At 48.7% G+C, this 26933-nt stretch overlaps 5 protein-coding genes across 5 annotated transcripts; 1 reads left to right on the top strand and 4 right to left on the bottom strand.

Annotated features, from left to right (window-relative positions):
• Positions 1–1401: 1401 nt before the first annotated feature.
• FSST1_003473 (transcription initiation factor IIA large subunit) lies at positions 1402–3603 on the bottom strand (the record flags this gene model as incomplete). Its single annotated transcript, XM_083229557.1, has 4 exons — positions 1402–1519; positions 1560–1604; positions 1676–2688; positions 3484–3603. 4 exons carry the CDS (start codon positions 3601–3603, stop codon positions 1402–1404), a joined length of 1296 nt encoding a protein of 431 aa, XP_083086903.1.
• Positions 3604–4898: 1295 nt separating this feature from the next.
• FSST1_003474 (glycoside hydrolase) lies at positions 4899–6722 on the bottom strand (the record flags this gene model as incomplete). Its single annotated transcript, XM_083229558.1, has 1 exon — positions 4899–6722. One exon carries the CDS (start codon positions 6720–6722, stop codon positions 4899–4901), a length of 1824 nt encoding a protein of 607 aa, XP_083086904.1.
• Positions 6723–10008: 3286 nt separating this feature from the next.
• FSST1_003475 (WD40-repeat-containing domain protein) lies at positions 10009–11861 on the bottom strand (the record flags this gene model as incomplete). The annotated part of the gene is made up of 2 exons (XM_083229559.1): positions 10009–10130; positions 10187–11861. 2 exons carry the CDS (start codon positions 11859–11861, stop codon positions 10009–10011), a joined length of 1797 nt encoding a protein of 598 aa, XP_083086905.1.
• Positions 11862–12985: 1124 nt separating this feature from the next.
• On the top strand, positions 12986–15349 carry FSST1_003476 (uncharacterized protein; the record flags this gene model as incomplete). The annotated part of the gene is made up of 3 exons (XM_083229560.1): positions 12986–13391; positions 13446–14376; positions 14428–15349. The coding sequence occupies 3 exons, from the start codon at positions 12986–12988 to the stop codon at positions 15347–15349; spliced, it is 2259 nt and encodes a 752-aa protein (XP_083086906.1).
• Positions 15350–16505: 1156 nt separating this feature from the next.
• Positions 16506–19107, bottom strand: FSST1_003477 (zinc-coordinating transcription factor SFP1; the record flags this gene model as incomplete). Its single annotated transcript, XM_083229561.1, has 4 exons — positions 16506–16607; positions 16664–16844; positions 16910–17905; positions 18287–19107. 4 exons carry the CDS (start codon positions 19105–19107, stop codon positions 16506–16508), a joined length of 2100 nt encoding a protein of 699 aa, XP_083086907.1.
• Positions 19108–26933: the final 7826 nt, after the last annotated feature.

The following is a 26933-nucleotide window of genomic DNA, read 5'->3' on the forward strand; positions in this document are numbered from 1 at the left end:
ACTCGAACGGTACAAGATACTGGCCATTGTCGCCGATGAAGAGAGTACTGTACATGTAGTATGTATGTCTGACAAACCTTGTACATAATTGGTATCCAATATCCTGTGGATTATTGACACGCTGTCGTCTGACGGGGCCAGCAAGCATCTTATCAGCAGCCTAATGATGCCGAAATTCGATTTTCGTTCTCATTCATGCAGGGCGAGTGTGCAATATACCATGGGGTGAGTCTGCCGCCCCTGGCTGAGACCTTCTCACCACTATGAAACGGTGTGTGTACAATAGAGTACATGTACGTACCCCGGGAAGTGAGGCCAGCCACAATCCCTGTTGTCCGTGCCGCTTTGGTTAAAGACCCGACCCGTCCCAGACTGTCGGGTCAAAAGGTGGGGTCTGTGAAATTGAACTTGGTAAGACAAGACAGACAACCTTGGACTTGGGGTTCAGCACAAGCACAGGAATTGCGATGCCAAGACCGCATAAGGAAAGATCGGTGTTGCATGCTGTTGCGGTTCAAAGCAAACTTACGTAGGTACCTTGCTACATGAGGGTGATAACGGCTTTGCATATGCCCGCCTGTTCGGGTATGCTCAGCGGTCCGCAATCTTATTACCGCAAAACCCTAGGTAGGATGTGATGTTCGGCTGGCCAAGGCTCACTTACGCAGAGCACAGACGAAGATGAGATCCTTCGATCACCAACGACGCAATGATGCGCCGAGAAGCGTTGTCCAGCTGATCTGACAGGGTCTCATTTATTTCGTCGAGCCAACAAGACACAATAATTGGTGGCTGCATATCACTTCTGGCCCCAGCCCCCGGACCCGACCCTAGTTTGGGTCTGCGCGCGTTCTCACTCACTTCACTTCGCCCTTCAATCCCACCGCTACGGACCAACAGCATAGCCCTAGCTCTACACGGGTTAAGCGTGATCCACTTGACAAGGCACAAAGCAAAACACGAGTCGTTTTGAAGGCGGCCATAGCCATCTAGTCGAGTGAAATCTGCCGCTCGACCTCCTACGTCACCCGCGGCTTGTATTGGTTGCCAGTGAGTACGTTGCCGGCTTTGGCTTGACAGAATGCACATTATTTCGCTTTCTTTTAATACTTTAAATGAACACAGCAGCCACTCGGAAGCAAATCAACGCCACTACATTGGGAACTAGTTATAAAATCATTTCTTTAAGAGCGACCATGTTATCCTAGGCATACTATCTTGACCTATGAACATGGTAGCGGGGGCAAGGCCTCCAACCGTATACGTGGGCGGGTATTAAACATCCTGATATGATGGTCCCAGTCTGTTGGCCGCAAATTGCGCCGTCACGGACTTTACTAATGCCTCGACGTGTGCACACATGACCTGTGGCCCATCTTCGCGACCTTGGGTTGCTTTAATTCACTCACTGGACCCCTTCTCGGTTGCTGTTGTTTTGGTGTTGGCTCGATATACCACGTCAGTCTTGAACTCAGAGCCCAGAACCGTGGCATTCCATGCGTGCATTGTCTTGTCCACACTACCATTCATATTCACCAGTAGCCTTGTGGAAAACATACTCCTTGCCGTTGACCGTCAAGACTCCGTCTTTAAGTGTGCACTTCCTATAAACAGTGTTGGTAAGCAAATGTAGATTAATCCTACTCAATCCGGTGTAAAGCATGTCGATACATACCACTTGTTCTTGACACGTTGAACCTTGTCATACATGCACAGCATGATGTTGCCCAGTCCCTCGTCGTCAACATCATCATCATCGCGGTCATCCTCGGGATCATCAAGGTCCGAGTTAATAGCGTCGTCATCGTCTTCTTCATCGTCATCGCCTCCGTCAAACGCGGCGGGTTGCTTTCCCTTGGCCTTGCGTGATGTCGAAGCCGCCGAGTGTCGAGTGGCTTCCTTCAGGGGGACCATCAGACCGCCACCCTCCATACTCTTAGCCTTGGCAAGGATCTGTTCGTGCAGCATGCGGTCGATTTCAACCCGTCCAAGTTCGCGAAAATCACCAGAAGCAGCCCGTTGCATCAGCACACCCTCGTAGTCGTCCACGTCGCCAGCACCGTCGGTCTGGCCATTCTGGATGTGGGGTTGGCCATTGGAGGGGTGCTGTTGTTGTTGGTGGGCAGTTGCTGCAGCCATCTGCTGACGATACATCTGCTGTTGATGTTGTTGTTGCTGGGTCAGGTTTGGCTGTTGGCCAGGCTGTTGCTGTTGATGATGTGTCTGTTGTTGCTGCTGCTGCTGCTGCTGACCCTGTTGGGGGTGTGGTTGTTGTTGCTGATGCAAAGCGTTGATCGAGCCTGCAGCACGCTGACCATATTGAGCCTGCAATTGTTGGGCAGCGCGGGCGGCAGCCACGTTGTTCTTGTCGTTCATGTTTATGTTGGGGTTGGCGTACTGTTGATACGCCATCGGGTTACCCGGTAAACCAGGCTCTTGCTTGATGGGCACGGGAGACTCAGTCTTGACATAACTGCCTTCAGGCTTAACTCCATTCTGGACCTGGGGCTGGGCCATTCCTGGCAGAGAAAGGCCGGCCGGGTTGCCAGGATGAGGCGAAAACTGAGCCTGGGCATGAGTTTGAGCAGCTGCCATAGCAGGAGGTGGTGCTTGTGCTGGAGGGGGGTCGGGCTTGGGGTCCCAAGGAAACCCGGCGACATCAAGTTGGGTGAGCTTTCGCTGCCATCCCTGGTTTTATAAACATGTCAGTTATCTGTGGTTTCACAATGATACAAAAGTACAGCATAGAATAGGTCCACGATGGTGATAGAGGAGCTAGCAGAGAGATATCTTGGCGCTTGACTGCACAATTTCACTGGTGTGGCAGTGGGGTTATGCAGTGAGACAGCATTCCGCAAAGCAAGGATACAGTGTAATATGGCAGAGAGGATTGAAGGGAGGGGAAATTGTCAAGGCAGAATACAGCTTACAGCCTAGATGGATGACTGTGAATGTATGCTGTAAGGCAGTGCAAGCAAGTGTAATACGGATATTTGTACTGATGATAGGATGGGCCATTTGATGGATTCAAGTGGAGAGGAATGTCTGGGGAGGGCCAATCAGAAAGCAACGGGTGTCGGCGGAACGAGGCACAGGGCGGAAAGGCAGTCGCAGCAGGGGCCTTGGACTTAAAAGACCCAAATAGTGCTGTGTCGCCCCCTCCTCTCCCCCATAACCCGCCCAACTTCCTCTGTTCGGTGCACTGCGCTCCGCTTTGATCACGATGCGACCTTCAACCTCTGGCTTTCTTTTGGACGGCGGGTTGCATCTAAGCAGTGATTCTTCTTTTTGAGGACACTTCCATCCATATGGGCAAATGAAAGGGTATGGGAATAAAGCAGAGCAGAAACAAATCGACACTCGTCTTTGTTGATGGCGAACGCTTCTTCTTCCACCCGCCCGTCTCAGGTAATGGTAATGCCCAAGAACAAAGCAATGCGAATCAATCAAAACAACGACTTAACGAAACCGCGCCTCTCTTACCTGTCGCAACTCTTCCAGCACAGACTCTTCAACGCCGCTCTCTTCGAAATCAACTCGTGAGCTGTTGACAACCTCGTCAATGATGGCCTTATAGACGCTGCCGACTGTCTGGTTCGACATGATTACGTCTGTTGTCCGAAACGATCGGTCGATTCGACTTGAAGGTTATCAAATGTTGGTTTCGTATCTTGGCTTTGATGGGTTTGCGCCGTCAAGCAAATACTGCCGTTATCGTCCTCGTTCTAGGCACGCTGGTGGCCTTGAAGAAGTCGATGGGGGCAAGATGCAGATAGTCGATGCGGCGCGAACGGGAGCACTGCTTTCAAAAGAAGAGTTTAAGCCTCTTCAGGTCGCAAAGATGAGTTTTGTAGTTGATGAACGTACTTGGCGTAAGGTAGCTAGATGTAAGTAAATCTAGTACTTGCGCTGCGTCTATCTGCGGAAGCGACGAGAAACCGGCCAAGGGATTAAAAATAGCAAATCAATTCTTCACTTAACAAAACAAGAAAGAATAGAAGCAACAAGTTTGCAGTAAATTGTCTACCGCGTTGCACGGGTTCAGAATACCGAAGCAAGGAGGGCCCTTGTGCCAGGTCAGAATGCGGTTCGGTGCGGGTGCGGGTGCGGCTTTGTGATGTGATGTGCAGTGGGGAGAGTTGGTAGCCTCTGGTAGATTTCCGTTTCATCAATTGCTGAGAGTGCTGACTCAGCACTTTCCAGACCGGTCAACCTCCACTATCACTGGCTGGCTGGGCTGAACTGGCTGGCTCCGCTCACAGGGCTGTTGAATGTGGCCTGAATCTTTCTTTGCCCAGGTTTTCTTTAATTAAGTACTGCCTATCTAGGTATTGTTTGTTGTCTTGATTCAAGCTCAACTGTCGATCAAGAGTTTTCTTAGATCGTGCTGGAGGAAGAAGAAGTGGGCGCAAGTACATGTCTCTTGGCCTTGAGCTATAATAATTCACTATTAAATCCCGACGGCTGTATTATTATTTCTGGATCAATTGGGCGACAAATAGTTGTGAAGGTCTTTGATGAATGGACTTGCTAGTTGATTGAGTTGGAAAAGGAAGAAGTTACTGCTCTCTGTACGGCTCAACATAAGCTTCTTTTATCAGTTACCCACATAGAGTTCAGGCAGCCCTGGAACGTTTGTATGCATCAGGAAACTTGGTCTTAATGAGAGGAACTGTATAGAAGGTTTCTGAATAATCAGACATAATAACTTTATTATTAATTTTTTTTAATAAAATTGAGAAGCGTACGCGAAAACTGAAGGACCAAGAATGTAAAAAGATTAGTATTTCATTCTTCATTTGGTACCCACGGAGTGTATATGTATATCAGACTTTCACTTACAAGTTCATGCATTTCACCATGGAACAATTTGACATATTCATTCCTTCCAAATAAGCTCAAGCGACTAGTCGTCTTAGGGGGTGTGCCTCGGTATTGAACACATACTCATCCAGGTTGATGAGGTCCGGATCGCTGAAGATAAGATAAAAGTACTTGAGCGTCTCGCCCATCCAGAACGATTCCATCGAGTCTACCGCGCGAGGCTTCTCTCCTGCAACAGTCACATCCCATACGGCCGTATTCGCAAGCTCTGTTTTCGTCGCTTCCTCGATCGCCTTAAACATGGTCCACGCGTGTTCAGTATACTCATTTTCACCTGTGACGCGGTACATCATAAAGACGCTCTCAATGGCCTCGGGACGAAGGATGTATCGACGGTCCGGAATGCGAGTGAATCCCTTGGGGAGGCGCTCGTCTTTTATGATGGCGTCTATTTGCGCATCGTCGCCCTCATTGATCTTGGCTTCCCTTAGAACCTCCTCCCTCCATCGCTTCTCGTCCCATTCGCATTGGTCCTTGGAATCACAGGGTACCATCATGAAGGTCTCGGGCATAATGCCATGAGGAAAGGCCTCATATGTATAGATGCAACCCTTTGCAAGCTTAGCTGCGGCGTCCACATCCTGCTGGCGATTGAATAGCCGTCCGCCCAACGCCAGCATACCCCCCAGAAAGCACACCAGATGTTGTCCTTGGCTCTCGAGCTCGAAAGAAGTGCCTCCGTCCTTGTCCTTGGCACGTATTTGTCCAGAAACGAGAATGTCTCTGTTTTCGGGCGTCATGGGTCGAAACAGGTTGAGTTCCAGTGCCGAGTCCACAGCCTTTTCGTACATGGTTTGGTAGACGGGTAGCTGACCACCCATCAGCGCCGCCATCTTGGGTAGATATTCGTAGACGGAATCAGCCATGGCACCAAGAGTGAAGATTGTTCCTTGGTTAAAAATCTCGCTCTTGGCATCAACAGTCAGAGGCCATTGGCCTGGGAGCTTGGTCGAGTCTTGCTGTGCCGCTAGTAGGTCCATGATAGTCTGTGAAGCATCAAACCATTTGGGATCTCCCGTAAGTTGTGAAAGACGAGTGAGCTCCATACACAAGCTTCCAATCTCGGCAACGAGAACTCCGCCAGCAACCTGGTTGTTGCCTTGGCCAGCTTCGTGGAACTTCCAACGCGTGATGGGCATGTGGTTTGGCGTGTCGAAAGCCTTGTATATCATCTCGCCGACCTGGACTGCCTTGCGGAGCAGACGCATGTCTTCACTAAGCTCAAAGGCGGCAAGGAAGCCGCCAAGATAGCGTATGTTTGTTTCGAAAATGTTGACTTCTTTGAGTTCTGTCTGGGCGAAGTCGATTTTATCCACGGCAGCAACGGCTTCCTTGAACTCGTCGTGCATGTCCATAATCCAGAGGGTATCGAGAGAGTCAACGAGAGTAGCAGCCCATCCACCGAATGGGTTGACCTGGCCAGCCGAGACGGGGCTGAGTTCATCAGCCATCCAGGCATGCTTCTTGTAAGAGTTCCAACATCTTGTAAATGTGGCCTTGACTGCCTGCTGGCGCTCGCGTCGCAACTCAGCAGCACTTATGCTGAAGTCTGGGAACGTAGCCTGGACCTTGGGGTAGGTAACGGGAGGGGAGGTAGGCAGTGGTTGTGAAGCTGTGTGAGGGTAGTTGACCTTGACAGTCTTCCAGTAGTAGTTATCATCCTGGTCTTGCCTCCACAAGGAAGCCTTTACGGGCCAGCCGTGCTTTTGGTTGTGGTTGTAGGGGCCGTGTCCATATCGGGGACCAACGTATTCAGGGGTCTTGCCAGCCCAATAGCAGAAGAGGATCAGGGTTGATAGGCCGACGACTAGGACGAGAGCTCTGCTGCGGAGGAGCATGATAAATGGTAAAATGGGCCCGTGGAGACAGGGGGAGGGGGATGAGGAAGCAAGAGGATGCAATGATAGTTGCAGAAAAAGGTTGTGGCTTGTTCTTCCTCCTAACTCTCTCTTTTTTTCGATGATGTAAAGACACGCCTAGGCTGAATTCCTCCCTAATCTTACCTGCTCACAACTTCTTGTGTCTTATCTTGGACGCGTTGTTGCGATTGGCATGCGCTGGTAATGAAACAGCTTGGCATCTGTTGCATTCTTATTGACCCCACCAAGTTAGCAGGGACGTGGCATGTACCGACATACCTTGAACAAGGTGGAGGATACTTTGTATACTTTTTGCTTCAGGCTTAGCTTTAGGCCCTTTTTTAACCTGTCCTACGCTAAAGATTTGAACACAACCAACACACTGTTAAGAGTCGTTGTTCATACGGTAACATCTAACCAGAATTATATGTAGAAGTACAGTGTCAATACCGGAACTCCCTCGTTAACATCGTTTGGAAACTATCTGAGAAATCGATTGATGAAACAATGTCTACAATACTCTTATTGAAATTCTTACACCCGCAAAACACTCAAATCTATATTGAATAATTGTATTAAATTGCCCTCTTTCAAGCGTGGCTGAAAAGTGACTTTGTTAACCCCCACTTCACTCGTCTCTACCTCTTCTGCACACTTTTATACCTTCAGAGACATTCTGTATTCGTTCACCATCCAGTGACAGTTTTTCCTTCATATCAACAATACTCCGGCCCGCTAGCATGAGATGCAGCTGTCCATCTATAGCGGGACTGTTGATTTCGATGGCCCCATGTTTGGGTAGCACAGATCCTCTGCATGTCGCCTATTCGAGCGAGTAGAAAAGGTTAGAGAGCCCAGGGCAGGGTAGTCAGTTGCATCGGAAGGGCTCACCGCAAGATGAACGATGGAACATCAAACCCTATGTTCTGTGACTTCTGTTAGAGCCACGCCGCTTGGTCTTTGAGCTTAAGACTATCCCTGTTGTTGAGGGGTTTCCGTTACTACGTGACATAGAATCCATGAGATGCGAGAGTCTTCACATATAACATCCTATACCAAACGGGACCGTAATTCTAAGCCATATTGAAATCTTCCTAGAGCTAAATAGGCTTGACAATGAGCTGTTAGTGAAGCTAACAAACGTAACAATCCATGAGTACAAGCTTTGCGCACCCCTGTAGCAACCATCTTGCTGTTCTCAAGATGTCTACTGGTACCGATCCTTAAACTAGAAGGTCATAGCAACTTGTCACACGGGCCTTTTTCTCAGTTTCTTTACCGGGATCCTGCATTGCCATTGATCAATCTGCCGAGTATACGGACATGTGAGTGTGGAGAGAAACCACTTTGTGCTAGTGTAAAGACTTGAATTCATGACAGGCAACCCGACTTCACTCGTCCATATCGGTTCCGGATAGACACTAATTGTTCTGGGTCGGACCTAAGTCCTGTTGTTCTAAAGAACACAAGCGTCATTATCAGAAAGCTAGATACTCAGTAGCATAGCTCAGTCTAGTTTAGTCTAGCTCACGAATTGCAGTGAGAAGTTAGACTTTCACGAGCGGCTTTCAAAACCAATAGATATTTCCCGTCTCTCAGATTCGACATTTGTTCATGGAAGATTATCTTCACCAAATCTGACCTGGTAATTCTACACGTCCTGACCCTGTTAACTTCCTGGCTTGCAAATGCCGACTGCTTTGTACGACAACCGACACAATAACGACATGGAGTCAGAAAAGTTAACCGCTTGAAACATAAGAAATCAAATCAATAATCCGGTTTCTGCTATCTAGACCAGACTCTTAGGCTGTTTATTTTTATACCTCAAAGCTTCTTCCATTGCTTAGTAGACAATAAAAGTATAGTATAAGACCATGAGATCGACTGACATCACGTTAGGAGTAAAGCTGCGCATGTACTCTATGGACCAATGCCAGAGGGGAAAGGCACATTATCACCAGTGACTGAAGTGATGATACTCAGCTACCGTTGCAATTAGGGTGAACATGAAATATCAGAACCCAGTACTATTAACCCAAGAAACAATTAGCCATCGGACTGAATAATACAGCAGCCACAACGCTGAATATACCTAGGTAGTAGATTCTTGCTGTATATAGTCGAGGATCCAAAGATCAAAATCCTGAGCAGCGCATAACTACTGAGGTAGAAAATGTCAAGTGTACCTTTGATGAACCAGGAGGGCAGCCATTTGATTGTTGGTGATAAAACCTGGCTCAGCATCATGATCTTCTCTGTATTAGATAGAAAATCACGAGATACGCTATCAAGACTGTCGTGATATTAATCACTGCTTACAAGACGCTATGGTTTACTTCCTTGTTGTTAGTTGTACCACATGAAGCAGGATACTGGTAGAAACGTCTCTGTTTTTACTTAGATGTAAACATACCGAACGAGATGATTGTCGGTAGTAGTCTTGTCTTCTGACAAGCTATCTATTCCTACAAAAGAACAGGAGCAGCGCAGGAGTGTTACCCTAGAAGTACAAAAGTATCGAGAACAGCAGATCTACTTCAGTAAGGTCACAAGGGCTACACCATCCAGACAGATAGGTGGTTAATGACACTCAGTTAAAGAACATGTGAGGGCAAGGATCTCGTCCATTCGCTGGGAAAATATTTGGGGCAAGACTTCGAAGGAAGGGCTGAGTCACTGAAAACGACTATGAGTATTTGTAATGAGTGGTAGCAAGGCAGGATAGTAACGGACGGTGCGATTGTTCTTTCAAAATTCCAGTGTACCTCCTCCAACTACCTACTTGGCTGCCCACTATTAAAAAGGCCCATTCAATGGCTAGCATGATGGAATTCCCGTGCAGCTCAACTGCATGTCAACTCGGCATACCTATCTATGTGTGCATGATGGCCTTCAGTTGGCTGGTCCACGTTGAGTCAAGGGTCATTTGTTAAATAATGCTCTTGGCATTTTAATTTCAGTTGCATTTCAATTGTAATTCCTTTTCCATATAAACAAGTTCCAAACGCCCAATATTAATCCAGGTAGCACACCATCCAGGCTGCTACATGCTCATAAAAATTCCAATGCAATGTGATGCGATGCGATACAATACGCTCATCATGATTCGTGACCAATCCATTTCGTTCGTCCCTGCGTGGAGAAGCACTTTCATACCACGAGCAGAAGGGTAGGAAGACAACCCAAACTCCGTGCTTCAAATACAGAGACCCAGATACCAGTGAAAAGGTCATACCTACCGTTGTCCAGTGGGTACTGGTATCTATCGGATCGTCATCTGCTTGGCCATGGAGGCCTTGCTAGAAGCACCAGAGGAACCAATGCTGGCTGTAGCACCGGCCTTCTTCTCGAAGATCTTCCAGAACTTGAGACTCTCATCAGCAGCTAGTGAGTTGTTAACAAAATATTCGAATGCTTCCAATGTAAATGAGTAAACTTACCAGCAGTAGCAAGCATCTGACCATCAGGGCTGAGGCAGCTATGGAGAACTCGGCTCTCGTGAGCAGGGATCTCGACGGTTCGGACGAGAGTAGGGTAGCTCCAGATGCTTAGAGAGTTGTCGGGGAATCCGCTTGAGCTGACAATCTCACGGTGGTGAGGGCTCCAGCGGAGAGAAGTAACCTGAGAGCCAGTGTCGATGCTGTTGACGCGAGCACCCGAGGTGGAGTTCCAGAAGTGGATGTGACGATCGTAAGAGCCGCCACCAGTAGCAAGGAGGTTCATGTTCCAGGGGCACCAAGAGAGGGCCTTGACGGCAGCCTTGTGATTTGTCTTGGTGAACTTGGGGACAGATAGAGATCGGGCATCCCAGATGGAGACGAGGTTGTCGTTGCCACCAGTAGCGAGCTGGGCACCATCGGAGCGCCACTCAAGACCGCAAACCTCGGAAGTGTGGGAGATAAGCTCGGCAACCTTGTGTTCGGCGATGCGAACATCGTGGTTGTAGACAAGACCACTGCGGGCACCAGTGGAGAGAAGGTGCTTGTTCCAGCCCATAACACCAACGCGGGTGTCATGACCGAACATGCTTCGGATCTTCTGAGCCTCAGCGACATCCCAGATCTGGACCTCGCCGGTTCCGAGACCAACACTGACATAGGCACCATCACCAGACCACTTGACGCTGCTAACGTAGGTGTCGGGGGTGGTCTCGAGGAGACAGCTGACGCTACCTTCATCCGCAGACCAAACATAGACGTTGCGCTCAAGACCGATGGCAACCTGGTTGCCAGAGCTCCAGTCGAGCAAGTTGAGGTAGTAGTCATCAACGAGGCCAGGGGCGTCAAGAACACGTTCAGGGGCGGTGGCGATGCGGCGGCGGATTTGGGCAGAGGTTGTGGTGGTGGACCTGAGAGGTCGGTTGTATTGCTGTCGCAAGTCAATGGGCTTGGAGGACTCAGGAGCGGCGGGCTTGAACTCGAGGATACGAGTGTTGAGGCTCACGCCGCAGGCGTTGGCAAGGGAGTCTTGGTAAGCAACAGTGTTAGGGGAGGGTCGAGAGTAGTTGTCGGGCTCATCATCATCGTTGATGTTCAGGCTCTCAAGAGCAGCCAGAGCCTCGTCAGCAGCGGCGGAGAGAACATTTGAACTCTCAATAGTGTTGGTCTTGGATCGTTGCCTGTCAGGAACATCCAACTTGCCAGAGCCAGCATTGGAGATGGCAGAGCTGGTACTACGGTTGGGGATGAATCGGTCACCAGCATAGTTTATGGTAGTCTTGGCAACCTTGGAACGGACACCCTTCTTGTTTGAAGGTGTCTTGCTGCTGCCAGTGCCGGTGAGAGTGTAGTCGGAGACGCCGAGCTCAAGAGCCTTGCGAGGAGTATGAACAACACGGGCGATGTTGGATTTGGGGGAGTCGCGGTGAGAGGATGTAGTAGATCGAGCAAGGTGTGCCATGAGATTACCGCCGTAAGTAGAGCGGCCGGAAGGTCTGAAGTCATTGCTTGACTGTCTCTCGGGGGTGAAAGGAGAAGAGTTCAGGTTGATAGGCACGTTGGTGGTCGATGCCTGTTGACGGGGAGAAGGGGTCAGAGGCATCCGTCCGCCAGCGGTACGGGCTGTGAAAAGTCCCTTGTGGGACTTGACAGGAGTTGACAATGTCACTGAAGCCATTGTGATATATTCGAAATGATACCTGTATAGACAAGTGGGGTAGGTGTGACGTGCGTGTAAGTGGGACTCTGAACGAGTAACCGAAAGCTGGGCCAAGGTACCGAGCCTCGATAGAATCGAACGAGTTCCAGAACACTTGGTAAAGTGTACCTAACGATTGGTATTCCTGTACTTTGATGAGTGTTCGATAAAAATCGAAATTGCCGTGATCAAGATATAACGAAGCTGGAAGGGCGATCAAATGGCCTTAGCGATAGGATCTAGCGAACTTTGGATATTTCTTGAAAGAAGCGATGGAACAGAGGTTTACGATAAAACACAAGACTCTAGTAGATCAGGAAGGTTGTCTGAGGAAAAGAGGTTTGGAGATGAACGGTGATTGTGAGGAGAGAAGCAGTCGCAGAATGAAGCCCATAACGGATACCTTTTATTTACTTTGTTCTCGCCGTGCATCTGGCCGGGCAACCACTATGGAGGTGGTCGGAGCTGAGTTGCTCCCGTTCCGCGGCCGGGCCAACGCAGACGAACCAATTATAATATTATAATGAAGCCGCTCATCAGACTTATCCTTGTCTGGTTAGGAGCTGGAGAAAGCTTGAGATCCTGGCGCCAGGATACAGAAAATAAGAAATACATCTGCTGCTTTGTTAGCCGAGACAGCGGTCAGCTTATTATGTCTCCCGGATGTGGAGTTATATTTTCTGCAATTCCAATGTCTGGGTCAAGCCTGAGTGCCACTGAACAAATTTCCTCCTAACTTGGACGCGGCTCTTAATCAACAGGGGCCTTCTCACTTGATCGATTGCATCACCAACTGCATTTAACATTTATCGCATTTCCATCCACCCTCACATTCACGTCTCCAAGGGTTAAGAAAAAAGAACTTCCGAGGCAGTGAGAGCGTACGAGACGAATATATAGTAGGTGAGTTTATGCCATCTAAGCTCACATCCTTAGATTATTTATTTTTTGTAGCCTAAAGCTCAGAGGCTAGTCATTCTGTTGCCCCCCTAACCCAAGTCCCCTTCCATTGCGCTTTTCCCCCTTCCATCTCAACGGCAATTCACACAACGTCGTGACATGCGCAGATAACGCCACAGATCGTCTACGACCCAAAGAAAGCCATGGCCCAACCTTCGACCCCCGGACAGTCCATCTTTGGCGGGCCTGTCGTCGCAACAACGGAGACTTTTGGCGCTGGCAACCAGGCGTTAACGGCCACGACTTCGCTGCAACCGACGCCGCCTTCGGCAGCGTCCTCCAACAATACATACATCATGCCAAACTCCCCTGCAAAAGGCCGCAGCGTCGCTGATGGATACCGCCCCAAAGTCACCCGCACGCTAGGCCAGAGACCCGCTTGTCTAGTTAATGCTTCAGTGACGTATTGCGGAAACAATCAGATATACGCTTTTGGTGGATTCGACCAGTACACCGATGAAGTGTACAATCACGTACTACGGTTGGACCTCGTCAGCCATCAGTGGAGCCTCGTCGACAATTATGGCGACATTCCCGGGGTGCGAATGGGTGAGTTGTGCGATGCGACAACAGAAATCACAGTCACTAACACACAACGTACAGGACATACTGCTACATTGTACCAAGGAAACAAACTCCTAGTCTTCGGCGGCGAGAACGAACATCGAACCTATTTATCAGATCTCATCGTATTCGACCTCAAAACTGCGCACTGGACGCAACCACTCGTCTCAGGCCCCATACCTAAAGGTAGAGCAAGACATGCCGCTGTCTTGCACGAAGACAAGCTTTTCGTTATTGGTGGCATAACAGGTCAGAACAACTACGTGTTGGACGATATTTGCTACCTTGACTTGAAAACATTCACCTGGTCCAAGTCATGGCGCTTCGTTGGAAGATTCGATCACTCGGCATACATCTGGAGCGATCGCGTTTGGGTGTTTGGAGGTCTGAGTGAGGACATGGACAAGATTAGCGATCTGTGGTGGTTAGATTTGAAGGGAAGCCCGCAGTTTGACTCTCGGCCTCCAATGGGCCTCTTCGACCGGGGTTCTATGTTAACCCGAGCTAGCAACTCTCCACGACCTCCATACACCATGCCACAGGCTCCTGTTGTTGGCGCCTCAGGGTATGCTGCCAACTCCCGAACCGCCCAGGTCAACCCACCTTCGCACCAGTTAAAAACGTATGCGCCATTGGCCCCGGGATCCATATCTGCGCTTAAGTTCATGTCTGGGCCGTCGGTTCCATCGCAGGGCTCTGGTCTTCACTACCACGCCTACTCATCCGGTACCCTTATTGATTTCGTGACACCTGCCGCCACTCTCACATCGAGAGAATGTTCCCTGTCTGCATTAGACTTGAGTACTCTTCGTTGGGCGAAGCTGGCTGGGGGACGAGAGATCTTCAAAACGGGCTACAGGTGGCATTACTGCTGTATGAACGAGAATGGGACCAAATCTTGGCTACTGGGATGTCCAACAGACCCTGCTGCGACTGACATAGGACCCAATGGTTACGAAGAGTATCTCAGGTAAGTTTCAACACAATTTGAAACCGCACAGTGCCTGACTTTATTGAACAGTGATATCATGGAAATTGATCTCCGACGTTACGGCTTTCTTGGCGACAACATGACTCCTGAGCCACGGTCAGAGTCAAGACCATCTGCCACAACCAGACCCATGGATCAACCTTCCAAGGGGTTGGGTCCAGATCTTGCGAAACTCTTCAACCAGCCGCCTGAGACAGGCAGTGGAACTGATTTTATCATTACGGCATTGGCTGGCGATTATGAAGATGATGATACTCTTACTTCCAGCATGACTCGGAAGGACAAACCATCACAGAACCAGGGCTGGCTCTCAGCAGATGCACCAACCTCGCAGCCCATCCATGTCCATAAGCTCATATTGCAGGCTCGTTGGCCTCACTTTGCGCGCCTTTACAACGCTCAGATGGCTGAATTTCACACCAAGAAGATGCATATCCCGGAGCCTTACAGTGTAGTAAAGGCCTTCCTCTACTACCTCTACACAGATAGTATTCGTGGCACCTCAGAGACCGAAGGTGACGCTACAACCGCCCTATCTGATGTGGCGGGCCTTTTGGTCATGTCCAATATCTACAACATCCCTCACCTCCGCTTACTCTGCGTAAATCGTCTAGCCAAAGAGCTCGACGTCGACCATGCTTGCATAATATGGTACTGCGCGGGACTCGCTAACGAAGAGTGGTTGCGCAAACGAGCCGCAGGACTCTGCATGATCCATTGGGGTCGAGTTGTCCGTACTCAAGGCTTCATACGCCTGCCACGTAGCGCACTTGTCGAGCTTTCCCAAGAGGTCGACATGGAGGGACGTGTTATTGGCGGAGAAGAGCTCGAGTGGGATAGCATGGACGATAGCATGGGGCATGATGCTCGTAAGGAAAGTATTAGCAGTAACCAAACGCAGACAATTGAGGATGACGCCGACGATGACGAACGCATGGAGGAGACGAACTGAAGTTGAGTCACACAGGTACTTGTCAGCCATGATTAGGTAGAAATAGTAGATAAATATGCTCAAATAGATACCCTTTGCTCTCATCCGCCCTCACTTCTCAAGTTTGGCTGCTCCTAAGAGAGGTAACATCTCCGATAGCACGGGTGCGTAATCTGGACCGGTCATTGTCGATCACAAAGGCTTGGTTACGCAGATCTCTCCACCACAATCCAGTTCACTGCAGCTGGAATAGACAAGTAGATCGGCGGCTCTCTTCGTATCACACGACTCCTGGTAGAAGATTTCAAGCCAAGAATCAAAGGCACAAGTTACTGGAGTCTCAGACTGAGACAGAATTATTCGCTATGACTGCATAATCCTCCACATGGCTGATAACTTCGAAACAATAGTCCTGTTCATTGGAGGACGGGCCAAGCCGTCCAGTCTATGACTTCGCTTTTCGTTGTCCGACCGACTCCATATCATCCTCGTTTTCAGTGTGAGAAGCAGTGATTGGAGATGGCAACTCCGATCAGCAAGCCTCGAACACTGCACAAAAGCAGCAATCAAAAACGTTAAAAAACAATGCAATAACCTGCCCCAATTCCCAAGGGCCCATGTATGCATGAAACCAATTTTCCCAACCAAGTATCTAATAACCGTTCACAAGCTTTTTAAATAACAGAAAAAAGGCAAGAAATAACAAAGAGAGTTCTGATCACAATGCACCGGCCAGCAAGCAAGCTTGCACGAGCACCCGACTCGACCAGGGTCATCCAGCAACAACATAACCAAACAATCAACGCAGATGTTAGGACACCCGGCTTCTTCAGGGCCACTTTGTCAATGGAATTGAACACGGAACTGTTGGGTTTGGCTTTGAATACCCAAAGAGACGAGTTTATTGCCTCGATTTCGAATCATTCGAGTCCACCTTGATTCAAGTCTCCAAAGCCACCATGAGACGCTATGAATTCTAGGCAAAAGGCTGAATGCAGATGCCTAGACAGGGTATCGGCAGGGGAAAAGACGCAGATAATGAAGACAGAATCGATATCGCGGTCCGGCACGAGTCGAATTGAGACCAGCATCATACTGAAACTGGCTGCTGGAATTCAGAACGCCGCCGCTAATATGGAGAAAGAGCTTGCAACGCTTCGGTAGTGTTGCCGGCAATCTATTGCATCATCTGATCTTCTCCTATTCCTTGCAGGTTCATGCCCGCTGCAAGAGCCTGGAGCTTAAAATCCGGATTGCACGGAAGAGAATGCGCCTTGTGCTGTTCAAGACAATTAGTATATGAAAGATGAGGTGTTCAATCTCGGAGGGGCTTACATATTTCAACCCGTTCAAGTTCTTATAGCGCTTTCCGCATGTCTCACAGCTGAACGGCTTCTCTTTTTCCATACCCAGAGTTCCTGGATAAGGCGCACTTGTTTCGGGGTTAACAATGGAGAAAGTGCCATCACCGTTTTCGTGGAGCTGTTGAGTTTGATGACCGTGTGTCTTGTGGTACCTAGAGCTCTATTAGTTGACTTTTTCACGACATTTATTGATTTAAGGGTAAAGGCTACAACGTACTTGAGGCCGTTCTGGTTTTTGTAGGCCTTTTCACAGCCGATAACGGGGCACTTGAATGGCTTGTGTTCTTCAGGCATCATCATACTTTGTAGACGCTGCATGATGGCCTTGTTGGTCTGGGGATCGTTGAGTTGAGACTGGTTAATACCCAGCTGTTGCAACTGCGCCTGGATAGAACGGTTTGGAGGGAAGCCGTTCGAGCTGAAGAGGTGCTTTCCAGGATCGTTTATGCAAAAGTTGGAATCATTATTGTTCTGGTTTCCGCCAAATCCCATATCGCCAATATCGTTCGTATTACCACCCATAGGCATACCTGGAAGGTCCTCATCCATGTCCACTTGCTGGCCTTGTGGCGTTTGTCCCTGTGTAGTAAGCGTAGGTGTGTTGACTGAAGACACTGTGGGATTGTTCTGCAGTCCAAAGCTTGCAGCAGCGGGCGTTGGTGGTTGGGAGGTTCGTAGGCCTTGAGTAAGACCAGAGGTGTTCATGTTGAGCTCGGGTCTCTGCTGGCCGAAGAGCTGTCTTGTCTGAGACATTCGCTGGCTGTCGTCCATTTCCATAGTGCCCACAGCATCGTCCATTTCCATATCTGCAACGGCATCCATCTCGTCGTTCATATTCGATGGCATGCCGGAGTTTCCATGCAGGTCATGCGGGGACTGTTGACCACGGTTATGTTGCCCCAATTGACCTGACGACTGTGAATTGTTTCCAGGTGCTGCTGAATCAGCTCGTGAAATGGACATTCGAGGAGCGCTGGACATGCCCAACTGAGAGAATTGGGAGAATGCATTATTCCGCGCTGTGTTGGGGCTGGGTTGTGTGTGGGCTTCTTCGTAATGTTGAAGCAAATCGTGCAGGTTAGGGAGGATCTTGCCGCAGCAGGTGAAATCTCGCATGAAGTTCGCCTCCAACTTAGGAAGATACGAAGAAGAATGGAAAGAAGGTGACTGATGGGCTCCACCGAATGGCGATGGCGATGTTGCCATCATAATACTGCAGAGCGATTTTGTCAGCACATATCTACTTGAAACATACAATCGCACATTGGGCGGGAGGGCGCATTGATTTTCTGCCGCATTGCATGTATGTGGGCTGTCGCAGGGCTGTGATGGAACCTGAAACTCAAAACGGCTCGCCACAAGATATTGTCTGTCGACTCCATAAACGGCGGTAACGGCAGCGGATATCTGAGCATGCATATACTCGAAGCCGGTTCGTTGTAGGAGGTGGCAGATAGTCTCAAGTGTAGCATAGCGTGGCCAGGAAAGAGGCTGGTCGGAGTAGGACAGTGATCCTTCTGACAAGCGAAGCGAAACAATGATGGCGGGACAAATTGATTGATGATGAAAAAGGTGGGCTGGTGTATCGACTTACTCGTCTCTAACAAAACTGCCAAAGGACATGCCTCCCCAGCTCATACCGCCGCCCATGAGGCTGCCAGCAAGAGATTCTCTTCTGTTGCGGTTCGCATTGTCACCACGATTGGGGTTGTTCATCGATATGGGCTTGGGGCCGGCGCTGACAAAAGAATCCCGGCGGCCCATAGTAGGGTCGAGGGATGGTCCGGTAGTCATGTTGTGGTCGTAGGGTTGCTGCTCAAGACCTGAAGGATCAGGAATCTGAATGCAAACGTCGCTGTCTGCAGTGGGGGAGTCGCGAAAGTTGTTCAAGTAGGAATCGAAGTCTTCGATGGAGGTGTTTGAGAGAATAGCAGGATCAAAGTCACCGATAGAGAGTTGGGGGGCGGCAGCTTTAGCGGTAGTAATACTACGTGACAGCACCGAGGCAGCGGCAGGAGCAGCGGGTGTAGAAGCAGTGTTAGCGTGCGCGCCAGGCAGGAAATGGCCCGTGGTAGGGGTCCCGGGCTGGGGCGACGGCGACTGCGACTGCGTCAGCGAGCTTGAGCCCGAGTTGATGAGCGACCCTGGAGAGTCAGGGTCATAAGCAGCAGCAGCAGCAGCGGCGAAGTGGGTTCTCGAGTCACAGGCACAGGCGCTGGGATTGGAACTGGCACAGTCACAGCTGGCGTTGGCGGTGGCGGCGGGGACTATGTCCGAGGGGGCGAGTCCTTTTGGGCGAATGGTATTTGTGTAATCCCACACCCCGGTACAGTTGGTGGAGGTAGACGCACGCGGCTCCTGGGTTCCCACGGTATCGCTGGGCTTCTGGAACATCTGGTCGAAGAATGTCTCCATATTGACGGAAAGAGATGAAAGATATATGTGGATTTTGGGGTATATCAGGGTAGAGTTGGTGGTATTGTAGGAATATGTAAGATGGAAGTGAGGGCGAGAGTGAAATGGAAAACGCCCTGACCTAAGCTATCGCAAAAAGCAGCAATAACAAATGGTGACGCGATGCTCGCCGATAGCAGTGAGAAAGTACCTGAGGTGAGGAGGAGGTAGGTACTAAGGTAGAATAAGGTGCCGAATCACACTAAGGCAAGGTCAGTAAGGTACACTAACTGCCAGGAAGGAAAGGTGGTGATTGAAGGTACGTACCTGCCCTCTAAGTTTAGTATGTAGGTGTTGTACGCACGGTTTCGTCCAAGACGGTATGGGTTAGACTACTGGCAGGTGTACTTCTTAGCCTTGGCGCGATGTCGTCCAGGGACCCTAGTCACTCGAATCTGGTGTAGCAGCAATGGCAGTGATAATATGCCTGTTCACTAATTCTCGTTGTGGACAGTTATTGCACGAGACTTTTTGGTTGATTGAAGAAAGCTTTTCTCTCTTTTTCCCCCGATAAAATGAGGGGAAGAAATGGACGATACTAGACGAACCACTCGGATCGATAAAGTAAAGGCGGCTTTCAGTCAGTCCGCTGGCTTTATAGGTGGAAACAGGTCGCGTGGTGAATGAGGGTGCGGGCCTTCTTTTTGGTATTGGATGAGTCTCTCCAAAGCTTCGGCGGTCAAGGTGCAGCCAAAATGAGCACTCAATGACTGTCTTGCTGCTGGTGCTAAGCTTCTCAGCTCGTAATTTAATACAGCCGATACGCAGAGAAAGGCTACCAAAGTCAATTTCTTTGGTTCTCGCAGCCAACTCTATCGTTGATGGATGGGTTGCGCCGCCGTCACAGCAACCTTGCGTGCCCACGGCTGCTGATTGGGTGGATGAGATGACGGAGTACTTTGATGCTTGGGAGTCGTTTTGCTGCTGGTCGTCCAGAGGATTTGCTGGAACGGGCGTTGCGTGGTGTAGTGTAGGGCCGGGCCAAATTGCGCTGATGCTGATGTAAAAAGACCTTTCTTGGGTTCGAGGGCTCAATGGGTGTGAGGTAAAAGGGATATCAACTTGGCTGTCGGACTGGATTTACTCGAGGTTCGGTGCAGCAGTTTTAGAAGGTTTATTGTAGATTGAAAAGGTTGGTCGGCATGAACTGATCGATATAATATACCGTCGGCCGAGTACAGACTCAAGATATGACAACATACGACAGGGCACCTCTTGGACACCCACACAACCACTACGTCTCTAGCGGAGGTGGCTTTATTACCACGTCTTGTTACTCTACCTACCTCTTACCCACAAGATAGGATCGGAGTCCATGATCGCCATTCATCAGTTCCCTGGTTGGCACCGACAGTAAACACTTCTCCCAGTCTTTTGAATGCGTATGGCAACGTATAGTGCATCACCAAAGCTTATCGATGAGGCTATTAATTCAATGGCGTGTCTTTTTGGACTGTATTATTATTTCCACTAATTATCCATAAATACTTTCCCCCATGTCCAGCATAACTCATTTCGCATTAAACAACAATAAGGGTCCAAAGCTCCTAGGAGATGATGCAAGGTTCAAGGGTCGCCCTTGAGAAGCGCACAGCTAAACACAACAACCAATCGATGCATCAGGGGTCAAGGTAAGCTAAAAGAAAAAGAGTGTGAGTTGCCAACAATATGTATCTCTTGACTGAGGTGGGGGTTCCAGTCCAGATGCTGCTTTGCTTTGTCCATAATGGTATGCTGACGACTGGTACCAGACATCATGCCTGCCATCTACCTATGCAAAATAAACGCTACGTACCCTGTATTATCTAAGTGTTTCACACATAGCCAGAGTCGACGCCATATTCTCTCTGGCACATTCATTAAATGCCATTGGTGCTATTGGTTTCCTCTAAAATTGTCGAGGCCGTGAATTTCGATCAAGCAGCAGCACGCGAAGTACCGTTCTTAATAATGCAGCCTATGAATGTTGCGGGCAGGCATCGTTGATACAAAAGCTACTAACTTACTTCAAAGTTCACACTAAGTGCCTGACTTGTCACTATATGCCAAGAGCATCCAAGATAACCTTTCGCCTCCTAGCCAAGCCAGGTTTCTTCCAAGTAGACTACATCCTCCAAACGTCTCCAAGTCGAGGCTTAACTGCCAGGGCATGATGACATACTATGTAGCGACTCGGCAGAGGTGGGGTTTAGTTGTGAGACCCTTCTTAGTCCCAGTCTCACACAATGTTCCAGCTAAGTTGCGTTCTTCAACACTGATGCTCATGTCATAAGCTAGGCTACGGATTCTTTGACAAGCCTCCTGCCATAGATGCATCGCATTTACCTACCGTAGAATTTCTGATATCTGAGACAAGTCGCATTTGTTCGCTAGATTAAGCTAGACGCACAGTTCTCCCTTTGTTTGTAAATACACGCCGCAACAGCTAGTTAGTCTTCATGCCCCGTCTAGACACGGCAAAGAGTAATACTGGGTGCCATGCCTGTGTGTGTATGTGCAGAGTAAAGGTTCTATGCAGACCACCATTATAGTAGGAATGTGACACGATAGTGTATCTCGTTGTCCATCAAGTGTTATTATGGCGCTGGCTTGCGCTGACTAGGACTTTGTTGAAATGCCGAGCACGACCTCGGCATGCTAAGCCGACAACAGATAATAGTAGTGGGACTAAGCACGAAAGTTGAGCGGATCGCCTAAAATAACTACCAAATATAATATGATCAATTGTATGTATCATGTAGTAGTATGTTTACTCAACGGAGTTTCAGTTTGCATAGATAGACATAGTACGGATGTGGACATGTGTATGTGGTAAACTTTAACTGATCAAGATGTTGACTTGCAGAGTGCAGTAAGCGCTCAGTGGCAGGTTTCCGAATTCCATCTTGATGATCAACAATCTATTGGTCTACAGTACGGCCAGCGGCAACATCTCGATTCGCTGCAGTGGTCCCTGTAGGGATTACAAGGCTGAAGTAAGACATTGGACTAACAGCGGACCAATATCTCCTTGATCAGGAATGCCTACCGGTCCGCCACAATGCATTTAAGCCACTACTAGTTCGCTAGAAAAGGATGCGGTTGTCTCACGAGGACATGGCAAAGTATCTTTTTGATGCCAAAAAGTCCATGTTGTAAGTGGGTCTAGACCGTTAAAGCGAATCTCTCGTGAACTATCCCACGATTATGGTCAAGAATAGGAGGCGGCCGCGTTAGTTTGAGGAACCTAGTTTATTATCCATTGGTTAAGGATGCATCAAAAGGTTTCCCCCTGTTTGGTAGAGCTGTTGAGCTCCTATGTCACCTTCTCCCGGGCCAACGGATAGCTCTCTCGAGTCAGGTCTGAAGATCGTGATCAAGACAGGACGTTAGTAAAGGGGGATGGTGCTACTCCGTAGATAGGAGTTGGAACCGTAGGAACAGGAACTATTGACGTATTCGTTCAACGCATCCATAGCCTATAGGAACTCCTTTGATCGAGTTACCTAGTTAGATCTCCACAGATCAACCCTAGAGTCGGCCGCTAGAGGCACGTTTTCAGCCTTCTTTAAGATAAAAGGCTTACTAGATGCAAGCTCCTAAGCTAATAAGTAATAACCCAGTTCCCAGCTAGATGTGTGAGTGTATATTGATTATTGGTGATGAATGATCGCAGTACCTGGGGTACCGATTACGGAGCCATGACAATAGGCAAGATTAGAGGGTAGCAATGACATTTAATGCCTCGCCTGTTGGTTACTGTTAGATGAAGCTATCTTGAAATTCGTTGAAGAGGCGCCAAAAATTACCAGATGGATTCTAGTACAGATTGCATACATTGATGGTCTGTACTTATTGGCTTCTCTGCGAAGACAACGAACATCATTCCTGCTTTGGATCATGAAGTCACGACTCGCACGAGAATCGCTGGACCGTGCTCTGATCCTTACGTCAGAGCTTGCTGGGATATGTATTAGACTGAACTCTGAATCTGATATCCCGGCCGAAATTAGCGGATGAGATGTGAAGATGCAAGTTTATAGGTACGGAGTAATAGGTAGTATGGATGCAGGTTTGTATTATACAGAGTATCCCAAGATGTAACTGCAATGCGGCCCAACGATCAAATTTCCGCTTTCACACAAGACGCTTGCTGCACGTCTTCATGCCTTGTGTCAAAGCCCCTCGTTCATGACTCGGCTCGACACCTACACCACAAAGCTTTGACGTTGACCACAACGTGGCAGATAGAGACTAAGCGCCAGACGTGTTGCAATGCTAGGGCTAAGCACCTACAGAGGATACTAACACTAACTACTACCTATGTGGTTCTTACTCATGGTCAATGCTTTAGCGAAACAGGGGGAACACATTACACCCACTAGATCTCGTTACCGTTACATTGTCAAGTCCCCTGTAAACAATATGGTGTTTCTGCCGGGAATTCGTTGACCTCCGTAAGATCCTAAAACTGGCTCCAGAGTCCAACGTCAACTCAACCCCCCAACTACTACCTAGGTACTATTAGAACTAGGATCTAGGGTTAGAGAAAGAGCATTAATAGCAGTTACAACTTCCTTCAGGGGCAGATGGGTTCTCTTGTTTCTTTCCTTGTTGGAATTAATTGTTAGTGTCAATTTCTATCAGTTTCATCTCGACCTAAGGAAAGAATAAAGAGGTTTTTCTTACTCCGTGTTTACGGAGTACGCCAGCATAAATCGTTACCGCTCTTCACAGTTACACTAATTTCTCGATCGATCCTTGAACTTCCACTCCAGCTGAACCACTCCATAGGTTTATCATTCATTGACTAATAACAGTCGTCTTGAACCCTGCTGTATGTACATTCTTGTCCCGCAACACTACGGAGCTCCACTATAACTTGCAGCTACTTGCCCACCTACCCACTCACGTACATTACCGTTGTCACAATGGAGGCTTCTATGGACACCAAACCAAGGAACAAGGCTCAACAACTCACGAACGAGGTACCCATGCCCAGCTACTCAGTTGAATCGCCTTGATTATGGCTAGCTAGTCGATGGCACTCCAGCCAAAACGTATCCCAAACATGCCGAGCGGCTAAGTTCTTAACCATTGGTCTCTGCCGCAAAATATTGAAGCCTTGGAACTGCTTCTCAAGAACCTGACATCCAGGAACGTTCGCTACCTGGGTACCGTACCAGGCGGACGACCAGTGGCTGTGGCATTCTACCACTCCAAGTATGTGCCAATAGGGCATCTAGCCGCCAAATCTTAGCCAGACCCAGCACTGGTCTAGAGAACTGGTGCCGCTATCAATCTTGGAAGTTGTCAAGTCCCGGCCGATCAGGCTCAACCCAGTAGCATGCGCGGTATACATAACCGGGGTGGCTGTTTGCCCAGGGCAATAACTAGCCGCGAGAAGCTCTCGTCTCATAACGACAAGACGCAACGATAGCATCGATGGTCCTGATCTCCAACCAAAATGGTGATTCAGACTTAAATGGTCTGACCTTTCAAGGAATAACAGCCTGTACCAAGATCTGGTCCTTGTTTTGGCCAAGACTCCTTATATCCGTCACAAACGGTATGCAACGTCTTTCAAGTCAGGCCTAGCCAGTCAGTGTACGATTTATAACCGCTTTGGGGCCCTTTTCCGATTGCATCGACCAGACAGCAACCCCGTGACCTGGACCTGTCCACGGTCGACGGCATAATGAATGTCTCGACATACAAAATGGATAGGGCCACATTTCTTTGTGACCGATCGGGCATTTAGGCTAGCTCATGAATCTCCTCCAAGCTGTATGTATTACAAGTCTTATTTGCAACCTATGGGGTTTGAGAAAACACGAAGCCCACATTCTCGCCAAAACCTCCTGTTCAGTCGCATATTCACGTCTCATGGTTTATGTCTCGTAGTTAACACGTTGCAGCACTTACAGCCATCTTTGCCGCGATACAGATCCCAACGCGCCACCGCACTGCCCTTTTGGCTAGAGGATCCTGATGATATCGTCTAAGTGGGCTGGCTACCTACTTGCAAACGGCAATGGATCAAGCGTCTTGGCGCTTTCCACCCAGAGCCTCCTATTGTTAGCCGTGCGGTAATCATCTTCGCTCTGATTCCTTCGGCATGGGCGGCGCCGCTTTTTGTGTGGATTGAACTATGTGATAGTTTGGCGCTTTCTAATTAACGGCGTTGCACTTGTCCCTTGCTAATGAATGCTAAACACATTCATTGACTGAAAAAGTATAGGCCGTTCAGTGGCTGGTTTCATGTAAGTGTTTTGTCAGGAATGCTGGCTCGATCTGCAACGGTTTCGGTATGTACATACCGTCTTTAATCGCACGGCGAAACAAGCCATGTTCAAATGGAGCAAAGAAAAAACACACTTACTTATACATATGTACAGTCTGAATTCATTACGATGAGGGTCTGGTTAGCGGGCAGCGCTTATCGTCTTGGTTCTTGGGTTCTTCAGTGATACAGACCTTGCTTTTGTCCATGACTATGACTGGAGTCAATCCCCACGGATCAACAAGAACGCTTCGTTGGCTATCAATCAAAATATCGAATCTACCGAGCTCGGCGTTGAACAGTGGTCTGACGTTATCGCTCCTCTATTCCATTCTCTTGGTGCAACAATCTCATCCTCGTCTTGTGATCTCTAGACTATCTACATCATAGCTTTGAGCCGCCTTCCTACTATCAAATATTAGCACGTTAGTGTTGCATGTCATAGGAGTTGGACTAGACCTATACAAGTGTATGGGTCGTGAATAGTCTCCAGTGCCGTTGATGTCATCACGATCGTCGCTAATATATCGCTGTTGATCCTTGCTTTACAATTCAGACTATTGGTGGAGGATCTATTCATTTGCGTCTTTACGCCGCGACTGACAATCATGACATGGAAATGTGAGATCTCGATGTCCATAGAACCAATTGGGTTGCATCATGGATTACAGTTATTTCATCATAACTTTCCACAAATGAGCTGTATCGTGCAGGTGCTTACACAGAGATCAACATCTCGAAGCTATTTCAAGCAGTTCGGGGCGAGCCTGTAAGGTCGTTTAACTACTACTGGTAGGTCGTCTTCATGATATTACTCCGGTTGAACGGACAACAATTCCACGAGTCGGGGATTCATTCGCATTGGGGTAACACGACGAAATTACTGGAGCTACCTAGTGAAGCCATGCAGGAAGTCCTGAAGATCTACTGACGACGGGTGAACGTGACTCCTTGCATGCAGGCGGGGTTGTGAAGGAAGGATTTTGCTGTGTTGGTGTTTTCAACAATAGACTCCTAATACATGCAGGATGCATCAGTTTCATCAGTGCAGATCTTTCCAGAGCAAGGCAGCCGAGGTCATGAGAAGGGGTGAGCCGAAGTAGCCTGAGTTAGAAGGCTTAGTTCGAGGCTATACTATGTAATAACTTTATACTTCTTGGAGTACTATCTGAGACATGGCGTATATGCAGTCAAGGTGAGTCTCTAATTGTTTCCACGTGGTCCGATGGCGTGGGAACACGCTTTGCCTAGTATCTTGCCTCTTTGCCTTTACTTCCTTTTCGTTAGTGATAATTAAATTATCATCCTAGTATTATCATTGATGCAACTCGTGGTTTTGCCACCGGTCGCGGAAGGCTTGCGTAAGTCCCGCGTCTAGAGACACCCGCGGATTGGTATTTTGGCGCTTGAAAGAAGATACAGGGAGAGGCGCTTACTGAAAGCTTAGTCCTAACTAACTGTCGAATTGACTCGAGACTTTTGATACCCAGTGGGAGGGTAGTCTATCTGGGGATGTCCTGCTGGT

This window comes from Fusarium sambucinum, chromosome I (assembly GCF_050947815.1).
Source record: "Fusarium sambucinum isolate potato_lamoka chromosome I, whole genome shotgun sequence".
NCBI lineage: Eukaryota > Fungi > Ascomycota > Sordariomycetes > Hypocreales > Nectriaceae > Fusarium > Fusarium sambucinum.